This window comes from Pollachius pollachius, assembly GCF_949987615.1.
Source record: "Pollachius pollachius genome assembly, chromosome: 5".
Lineage (NCBI taxonomy): Eukaryota > Metazoa > Chordata > Actinopteri > Gadiformes > Gadidae > Pollachius > Pollachius pollachius.
The window spans coordinates 9,601,957-9,612,873 of NC_136938.1; the positions used below are offsets into that span (position 1 = coordinate 9,601,957).

General features: G+C 45.2%; 1 protein-coding gene across 1 annotated transcript in view; it reads left to right on the plus strand.

Annotated features, from left to right (window-relative positions):
• The window catches only part of igdcc3 (immunoglobulin superfamily, DCC subclass, member 3), a gene marked incomplete at both ends in the record, with an annotated part of 56,365 nt that overhangs the window by 4,535 nt on the left and 40,913 nt on the right, over positions 1-10,917 (plus strand). Inside the window, one exon of the mRNA XM_079736482.1 lies at positions 590-895. Within this exon, the coding sequence (XP_079592608.1) occupies positions 590-895 (306 nt within the window). The remainder of the gene's footprint in view (positions 1-589; positions 896-10,917) is intronic.

The window sequence follows — 10,917 nt, forward strand, 5'->3', positions numbered from 1 at the left end:
GATGTGTGTGTGTGTCTGTGGGATTTGATGGTGATTTCGGGCAGTGCATGGTTCTGAATGCTCTCTGGGGCAAGAGCTGAGGAATCTGGAAGCCAAGCACGGAGACAGATGTGTGTCCTTTTTCGTGTGATGTGTATGAGTGTGTGTGTCCTCTTGGCTGATGACACCGGGCTAATTGTCCCTAATGACATGCTGAATGTCCCAGCACTGGCTGTCGATGTAGGACAGGTTTTTCCTGAGAATAATGTGAATAATCCGCGTAATCCTATTAATAGTGACGATCCTAATAATCCCAGTTACCATAATAATCCTAATCATCCTAATTATCCTAAACCTCATACATCTTCATTTACGTAGAGCCTTTCAACATTTACGCGCCGACGTGCCTCACCCAATCAATGAGGGTTCAAATCTGTTCAAAGTCCTTGAGTCTGAACCCGGATCCTTTTAACCGGGAGTCATACAATCCTTGAAGAGGTCTGGGGACACTGTGCGTGTGGTTTAACCCGTGTGTATCTGTGTGTGTGTGTGTGTGTGTGTGTGTGTGTGTGTGCGCGCACACGCGTGTGTGTGTCACTCCCGGCCACAGGTGTGAGGTGCGACGGCGAGCTGCTCTTCACGCTGGAGCCCAGTGACATCGTCGCGGTGCAGGAGCAGCCTCTGATGCTGCACTGCCAGGTGGACGGCATCCCACCAATCACCACGCACTGGAGGCGGAGCGGGCTGCGGCTGGCCGGGGACACGTATCACACCACCTTCGCCAACGGCTCCCTGCTGATTGGCCACTTCCAGAAGACCAAGCCCGGTGGCGCCTCCGACGAGGGCGAATACGAGTGCATGGCCCAGAATCCCTTTGGGCTCGTGGTGAGCCGCAAGGCGCGCGTCCAGGCAGCCAGTGAGTCCCCCTCCCCCTACTGCTGTTTAACACTGTGTGTGTTCGAGTGTCTGTGTGTGTGTGTGTGTGTGTGTGTGTGTGTGTTTGTGTGTGTGTGTGTCTGTGTGTTTGTGTGCGTCAATGTGTGCATGCGTGCATAGGTGTGTGTGTGTGTTTGTGTGTGTGTGTGTGTGTGTTTGTGTGGTATTGTGCTGATTTGTGTCGTTTCCTATGAAATTATGAGTTTGCTCACGGTGCCCTGGAAGCAGGGTTCTTAGTGTGTTAGGCTGCTAGCCCGGTAACCAGACGGAACTGTGAGCTCATCATATGTGTCTGGAACCACCAGAACTATCATCCATGTGCTGTGGTTCTCATCCAGAACTGCTTCAATTCGGTCTCTGGATGGACTATTGATCAAGTCTGATACAATTATCCTGTTTTGGGGATTTTAAGTTAATGTGATTAACTGTCATGCTTTATTTCACCCAACAGAGGTGCACGTTGTGATTTATTTAGTGTGAAATGTTTTCTAGTATGGAAAGTATATGTTCCATTGTCTAAGTACGATGGGCAAGAGGTTGGGTCTGCATCTTGGCTTCCAGCTATATTTTTGTGGGCAGTGCGTCTGCATTCTCTGGGAGGGCAGATATGTATATTGTCTGGCTTTGCTTTTTAAGTCACTACAGGGTCAAGGATATTCATAATCCTGCATTAGTTACAGTGATCGGTTTACCTATAAATCACTGTACTCTCTGCCGAAGGCAAAGAAACATACCGATGCTCATCTCTCTCTCTCTCTCTCTCTCTGTCTCTGTCTCTGTCTCTGTCTCTGTCTCTGTCTCTGTCTCTCTCTCTCTCTCTTTCTGTCTATGTCTCTCTCTCTCTCTCTCTCTCTCTCTCTCTCTCACACTTTCTCTCTCTCTCTCTCTCTCTCTCTCTCTCACACTTCTCTCTCTCTCTCTCTCTCTCTCTCTCTCTCTCTCTCTCTCTCACTTTCTCCCTCTCTCTCTTCCCCCAACCTCTCTTTGTTTATCCCTTTCACAAACACGGGCCTAACCTTTAGCTTAAATGACCACTGACACACACATGCCAAATCTGACATTCTCTGGTTGCTACGCTAAAAGGTTGCTGCAGGGGTGTTAGCGGGCCGGCTCGAGGGCTACACTCACCACCGTCTCTGTGGACAGTCATTGTTTCGGTTACGCAGAGCTAGACAAAAGCTGGCAGCAGCCTGTTGATTCCTGGCTAGTGTGTGGACGGTGTGCCGCTGTGCTCTCATCAGGCTTTGCCGCTCGGAGGGATGGCGAGGTGAGCTGGTGTCTCGGTCCAGCCAAGTTAGTCCGTTCTGCCTCTAACCTTTCTTCTAAAGGTCAGGTCTATGCAAGTTGCAGTAGCTGCAGTCAGAGCATATTTGAGAAGACGATACTGCTACAAATCGTGAATAGCATAATTATTATTTTATAAATCAAATACTATACAATAATAATATACTACTATACACATTATGTATACATAAATACTTGGTAATAGTACATAATACAACATACAACATTTTTAAACATACATACAGGAATAACTGAGTTAATTATCCCAACCATAGGCTAGACGTTCTCTATTACCCCTTTATTCTTTTTCAATTATGTCGGAATCACAATGATTAAAGACATGCTGAGTGATTACCAGAGGTCCATGCCCTGACCTCTCACCTTTGACCCTGTGCGTTGGTGGAGCGTCTCTGACTGAGAGGCAATCTCATCTTTCATTTCTTACTTCAGCGAGAGACAAAAATGCATACCTTCTACTAGACTGGGACTGTATCTCGATGTTCGTATATTGTCTGATTCTGTTATAATATATTACGTGTATATATATATAAACGTCTATTAGCTGTATAAGTCAATTTTATAACCTCAGTAAGATTATTGAAGACAGGGATTTGATTTCAAGATGAGGCTCACTAATATGATGATGATGTGTGGCCCTAGATCAAACCGTTTTACCACATTATTTTCATAAGGAGCTGTGTTTGACTTTCTTTAACCACATTTCCAGCAGATTCAACATTTAATATTTTACTCAGCATTGTAAATGTAATTTTGACAGTGCACTACCCTCCAGTCTCTCCGCCTCCCCTCCCCATATGATTTGTATTCAACACCTGTGCGCTTCTATATAACACCTCTTTTAATGGTTCTTGTGATGTTCATATTAAGCCCATTTTCGACCGGTTTTACGGTGATCATATTTTACACCTCCATCATTAATAGAATTGTATTTTTTTTCGACATTGACGTTTTTATAGGCCCACTGCGTTCATTCTCGGCCAGCTCTCCCAGTAGGTGATGAGATTTCCACGTGTGAGATGTTATGCAACATCCCTTCTGTTTGAAAGGCTTCTGTTGAAGCTGTATTTAGATGAGACTTGAAACCCACGTTGGAAGTCAAGGCTCTGAAGAAAATGGAGTGAAAAGCCAAAAGTACTTCTATTATCATTTTGCTTCCACTTCCATTAGAGCATTCTCCCTGTGCTATTCGTCAGGCAGGGGATACGTCAGGATTAAATTATAGCGTGAATAGCAGGAGTTCTTTGAGGACAACCTCGCCCAACCCCCCCCACCACACACACACACACACACACACACTCACACACACACACACATCCCGTTATTATCAATATCATCAATGGTTGGAATGTGAGGCATGCCCGCTCTGGCTTAGCCCAGCGCTTTGGCAGACATTAGCGAAGTGAGGGGAAAAGTCCATCTGCGTTTCATGTGGTCTTTAGAGGACTTTAATCAGTGGAATCACTGGCCCTGTGGACCACACAGCTTCTAATGTTCTTCCACCCCCTCCCCAGAGCCATCACACACCGCGAGGCTCCCCCGTTGCATTACATGAATCCATATTTCCGAGCACGCGTGATTTTTAATTTAGTCCTTCCTTCCCTTACATGCTCTATTAAAATGCTCATGTAGCACTGAGGTTAACTGGCCTCTGACGTTCAGCTTGTTCGGAAACAACTTCAACAGCTATCCCCCCCTGCCTGCCCCCCCTACTGTACACCTACTGTCCCGCCCCCCCCTTCCAAACCAACATAAACCCCGCCCCCAACCAATGGTATCTCTACCCCAACAACCAGAGCACTACCAGCGGAACCTACAACCAGAACCCCGGCCTGGCCAACTAGAACCCTGCTCCATCAAACCAAAGTCCCCGCCCCCCAAAGCAACATAAGCCCCACCTCCACCAACAGAAGCCCCGCCTTTTACCCCTGACCCCTCCCCCTCTGACCACCAGATTCCTCAACAAAGGCTTCTTCTGCCAAAGCTCTTATCTCCGTGGTCCCCAGGACGGGCTCTCTAACCGTCAGCCCCTTTAGACAGTGGTGTGATGGGCTCCACCATCTGAGGAGGCAGGGGGTCTTCACGGCCAGCCTTTCATCCTCTGTGGGCCCACCAACGGCGGCCCGGTGGCCATCCACCCAACCACGGCGCCGGCCATTCTTCCCCGTCTTTAAGCGGGACAGAATGGATCTGTTGCCCAGTTGCCCGGCCTAATGAAGATCAAAGACTGTTATTTGTTTTCGCCCTCCATTCACGGTGTGTTTGTGTGTCCGGGGCCGGCGCTCCTTTGGTGTGTGTGTGTGTGTTCAGCGGAGCCGCGGCGTTGCGGCCTTCCCACAGGGATGTGGCTAGTGGCACTGGGGTGCACTGAGTGGGGTGATTACTGCAGGACCCTCTATAGCCCTCCCGCTGGATAAACCCCTTCCATCTCCCGCTGTACGCCGACTCCTGCCATAAATTTCACTTCTTACTTGCTTGACAACCGTTTTTTGTGAGTCGCTGTTGGGGGTGGCTGTAAAATGGGCACCCTGTCGTCCCTCTAAATTGGCCCTGGGTCCAGGAAACACTTCTTCCCCCTCTCTCTCGCTCTCTAAATGTTATCTCTTTGTTGCTCACTCTGTCTCTCCCTCCCTGTAGGTTTCTCCTGCTCTCTGTACATCCCCTGTTTTGAAATATAATTCTTTGCATCGCTCTCGCTCTCTCCCTCTTTCAATCCATCTCTCTCTATCTCCATTTCCTGCTCCTCTTTGAGCCTCTTATTAACTTCGAACCAGGAAGCTTTTCATCAGCTGAATGAATGACAGGCCTGCTACAGTGGGACCCAACCCGGGCCCTCCCACTGCCCCCCTCCCTCCATCACCCCCACAACCCCTCCTCTCCCTCAGCACCCCGTTACCAGGCAACGTACAACAAAAGCCCTCCTGTCACAAATAGCTTTTGGGATCAATCGGAATGACTTGCTTTTGTCTGTTTCTCTGGCATTAATTGGAAAGAGTTTAAGCTTTGTTAAGAAATAATTTATTTTTTTCCCCGTCCCATTCACTGTGGGGTGACTGTAGTTGACCTGTGAATCCAATAGAGAGGATTTGGACGCAGGGACTGAAGGGTCTGGCTCAGTCAAAGAAGGGCTAGACCAAACAGAAAGTACAGTATGAATAAACCACTCCGATTACATGAATACAAACATATGCAATATATATACCACAATGGGAAAATACGTGAATATTCAACAACATGATATAACTAAACATCCAGCATAAAAACACGGGCATTCGACAAAACCGTTTAGAATGTATTACTGTAAACACATACCACAGCTCCAAAACGATCTAAAATACATCATAACACTTCATCATCCCCCCCACTCCACACACAGATAAACAATATACCCATATGTACTATGCACAAACTAACATATAAACACATATCATTTAGATGAATCACACCATATAACACATGTAATATGATAAACCAATTCATATACAGGAATAGAGTACATAATGCATGAACATATTGAGGAAGGTAGGAACATTACCGGAAACCTATGAACATAAGCTTGAACGTATGGACGTATTGGTGAACGTATGGACATAATGGTGAACATATGAAAATAATGGTGAAAGTATTAACATAATGGTGAACGTATGGACATAATGGTGAAAGTATTAACATAATGGTGAACGTAAGGACATAATGGTGAATGTGTGAACATAATGGTGAACCTATGGATATAATGGTGAACGTATGGACATAATGGTGAATGTGTGAACATAATGGTGAATGTATGAAGATAATGGTGAACGTTTGAACATAATGGTGAACGTATGGACAAAATGGTGAAAATATGAACATAATGGTGAACGTATGAACATAATGGTGAACGAATGAACCTATTGGTGAACGTATAAACATAATGGTGAACGTATGGACATAATGGTGAACATATGAAAATAATGGTGAAAGTATTAACATAATGGTGAACGTATGGACATAATGGTGAAAGTATTAACATAATGGTGAACGTAAGGACATAATGGTAAATGTGTGAACATAATGGTGAACGTATGGACATAATGGTGAACGTATGGACATAATGGTGACTGTGAACATAATGGTGAATGTATGAAGATAATGGTGAACGTATGAACATAATGGTGAACGTATGGAGATAATGGTGAACGTATGAACATAATGGTGAAAGTATGAACATAATGGTGAACGTATGAACATAATGGTGAACGAATGAACCTATTGGTGAACGTATAAACATAATGGTGAACGTATGGACATAATGGTGAATGTATGAACATAATGGTGAACGAATGAACCTATTGGTGAACGTATGAACATATTGGTGAAGCTATGACCGGAGATGAGTACATGAGTACAATGGAAGCGATGATAAAAATGCTACGCTAAAGGATTTAAGCACTAGCATGCTTTCAAACCACGGTTTGTACTGGTGATTTATGAGGGGCCGAGCCTGTGTGTGTGTGTGTGTGTGTGTGTGTGTGTGTGTGTGTGTGTGTGTGTGTGTGTGTGTGTGTGTGTGTGTGTGTGTGTGTGTGTGTGTGTGTGTGTGTGGCCCCTCCTGACTGGGTGAATGCAGAAGCACCATCGTGACATTTCTGCTCTGCTCCCTTTGTCTGTGTGCCAAACCCCTCCCAGGCCATGAAGCCCCACCCACCGAGTTAAGCCCCACCCAATGGGCAGTTAACCACGCCTCTCTTTCTCTCTCCCTCTCTCTCTCTCTCTCTCTCTCTCTCTCTCTCTCTCTCTCTCTCATCCTCCTGGCCATCCCTCTATCTATCATTTAGATTAATTTTGTAAAACAATCAACTTGAATCGATTCATTCTTACTTTCAGAATTTGACTTTTTGTTAAATTACACTGAATAACCTTACATTTTTTCATATTTTATTTATTTCCTGCTTGTTTGCAATTAACTATGAATTTAGATTTGAATATGAATGGGGAGGCCTTTGATTTCTTAGGTACAGGAGATCTGATTGGTTTCTTACTCTCGATTCACAGACTTTGAGCTCCTATTGGCTGATCAGGCATGCCTACAATAGATTATGCTACTGCCAAAAGAGGCCTTAGAGTGCATTGTTGTTTGAGAAAGAGTTGAGGATGAGATTGAGATTGAGGATTGTATTATCTTATATTACACATTTAATTATTACTATATTAGAAATAGTAAAATGTAGATCTCTCTCTCTCTCTCTCTCTCTCTCTCTCTCTCTCTCTCTCTCTCTCTCTCTCTGTATAAAGGGCCCACATTTTAACAGGGCTGCAATTGTATTTGTGAGAAGTTTTAAATGATACTCCAGCTCAGTTTTATTTGCTGAATAGGATTAAACTGAATAAATATTTTTGAAAGCCTTGAGCTTAACCTTTGATCTTTTAACCCGTCATCTTTGATGCCATCACCTGTTTTTATTGCAAATACTAGCAAAGGTCTTACGTATAAGCCCTTCAAACTCTCTCTATGTCACTATGTCTCTCTCTCTGTTTCTCTTTTGTTTTTTCCGCTGTCTCCGTGTCTCTGTCTCTCTTACTCTCTCTCTCTCTCTCTCTCTCTCTCTCTCTCTCCTGGTCTCTCTCTCTCCCTCTGTCTTTCTCTATCACCTCAAAATGTCAGCCACAAGCAGCTCATACAGCAGGAGCACTGCAGAAGATGTGCAGAGCTAGCTACCACACTTAGCCCCCCAGGCTTATCGAATGTCATGTCACGGGTGCATCAAGTGCGATGTGCTACACAACACGTAGCAGTAGTAACACTGTATGCGCCCCTGGACGTATCTCCCTTCTTCCTGTGAGCTATCAGCCCGTGTACGCATCTGCACAGCGGGATGAGTTTGACCATGATCATACTCAAATTGCTGTTCCTCCAGGCGAACAGATCCTATGTTTTTCATCTTAGTCCAATCCGGCTCGGTAATGGACTGAAACCAGTGCTTCCAGCTCCATAGCTGGGTGGGGATATCCGCCTTCTGGTAGCTTGTCACTGCTGAGCGATTTAAAACTAATGAAGAAAAGTGACCATCACAGTGAACATAGTGACATCACAGTGATCTGTGACAGCGTTTGTGATGCCAGGGCTATGCGTGACATTGTTTGTGTTGTCGAAGCAATACGTGACGCCCTTTGTAACATCACAGTGGCCTGTGATCACACAGTTGGTGATGTGAAACAAAAATAGAGTGTAAACACATTTTCCCAATGTACAAAATGCTACGAGTGAGCAGATGATTGTAGGTTGTCATCGCGTGTGTGGATTGAGTCGCTCTCTGGATATCTTCAGAACAGCCCAGCGTTTCTCAAAGTCGCAAATCAAAAGGGGGCCTTAAATTCCTTGGGCTGCTTTTAAGGCTCATCTGGGAAATTCCTCAATAATAGAGGTCAAGGGTCGAAGGAGAAAGGACAGAGCCCGCGGACCATCAAACGCTTCTCTGCCTCCATAACAAATAACATGTGCGTTTTCTTGCTATAGATCCACATTAGCGTGTGGGTTTTATATGCTATGGATCTTTTTAAGCATAGTGTGTTTTAAGATATAGATTCACATTGGCATAGTTCCTCGATGGCTATAGATCCATATAAGCATGTGGGTTTCTATGCTATAGATCCACCTTAGCATATGTGCTATAGATCCGGGCCGTCATGTGTTTGAGATTGTTTATCACAGTCACCGTGGTCACAATATGTTGGCACTAAAGCTTGCACTTACTAACAGCTGGAACTAATTAGCAGGATGGGCTTAAACTCCTAGAAGTCTGCTTCTACAACAAACAGGTAGTTGTTTATTTTATCTTGTTTTTTCTATAATAATATCAACCATATATTTAAGAATCTGTTTAAATATGCTTCTGCTCTTTTCTCTCACTCCCTCTCTCTACTGCTCTCTGTCTCGTTGCCTCGCTCTGTCTGTCTCTTTGTCACACATACACACAAACACACACACACAAACACACACACACACACACACACACACACACACAGTCCAGACTGGCTATAGGAAGTGTTCTGCTGCTAAACCATAAGCTAAGAAGTTAGAGACAAAGGACTCCAGCACCATACAACCCCTTACACCGTGTGTGTGTGTGTGTGTGTGTGTGTGTGTGTGTGTGTGTGTGTGTGTGTGTGTGTGCATTGCTGGCTAAAGCGGAGGCCCCCTTTTGTCATGGCTGCCTCTGTGTGGGTCCAGTCATCCCTTCCTCCTCCCCCCCCCCCCCTTTCCCAACCCTCTTTCTGCATTGACTTAGAAATAAGGCTGGGTCAAAGGTCAGGGGGGAGAGGGGACCGGGAGGGGGTGACCCCTGGGTGTGCACCAGGGCCGCGGTAGAATAGTGTACCCCCCCTTCCTCTCTTCCCCCTTCCTCCTGCCTGCTCTCTCGCCCTCCCCTCTCCCCTGTAGGCCAGTGGGGGTGACCTTGGCTTTGGCAGTCAAACAAGCAGGGGGCTGAAACCCCCCGTCTCTCGTGGGATAGATCAATGTTGTTCCTAATGCACTTATGTAGAGATGTTTTCTGAGGTCCCCCCAATGGAACCACTGCAACAATGTCACAATGCAGATGTCACACGCACGCAGTGGCCATTGTTCATCTGTTATTACATTACCAGAGTATTTTCTTTTCTTTTCAACCGCAACAGCTGTTACTGCTGAGTAAAAAGGGAAGAATTCTTTTTTTTCTTCTTTATCGTGACAGGGAAGTTCTGACATTAGCATATAAATTCATACATTTTATTACATTAGTTCTATTCAACTCTGAACGCAAACGTTCCCGTTAATGCCCACTGTGTTAATGTGAGTTCAACAGAGCGTTGCGTTTCACGCTTTTAGAGAACGGCTCGTTTCAACCAAGACGTCAAAGCACAACGTTGATGAAACGCTACCGATTTAAACATTACCTTGTTACATCGCCACAGATTATCATACTTTGTTCCCGACGTGTGATGTCAATGTGTGTTGGGGCTGGTTGAGGGCAAACCTCTCTTTGTGGCCTGGAGCTGGGCTGCAAAGGGATGAAATTAATTCCTCAGGAACCAATTAGAAGAGTTTGCTGCTTCCGCTACTGATGCCCGCCGCAAAGTATTCTGGGTAGGATGATTCCCTTCCTGACAACCTGTGTGAAATATCTCTTGGAGGAACAGTGCTCGTGAGATTTGAACGGGGTTGATTAAATTAGCGCAAAAATGGGGTTGTTTCATGTATAATCACTCATTAGTTAGGTGGCTGTAGTTAAGAGGGTTTATGTTAGATTTGATCCAATTATCTGTAGGATGGGATTTTTTAATGCATACTGGTCGTTTAAGTTAAGAGAGAGGTGGAGATGGATTGGTAGCGAGAGAGAAATTCAGTGATAGAGAGAGGTAGTGAAAGGCAGGCAGAGAGAGAAATACCGTTGTAGAGAGATACTGATAAATAGACAGAGAGAGAGAGAAATATAGAGTGTGGTAGTGAGAGATATGGAGAGAGAGGGAAACACACTGGTAGAGATAGGTAGTGATAGATAGGTAGAGAGGGTGCCAATAGCGATGTAAAGTCAGATCGTGTCAAGGGGTAGAAAGGGGAGAGAGACGGAGAGGGAGAGCTAGGGTGAGAGTTGGCGATAGAGATAAGTACGGTGAAAGTTGGAGCGAGAGAGGTAGGGTGAGATTGGGAGAGAGAGTAAGATGAAGAGAGAGCATGTGTTT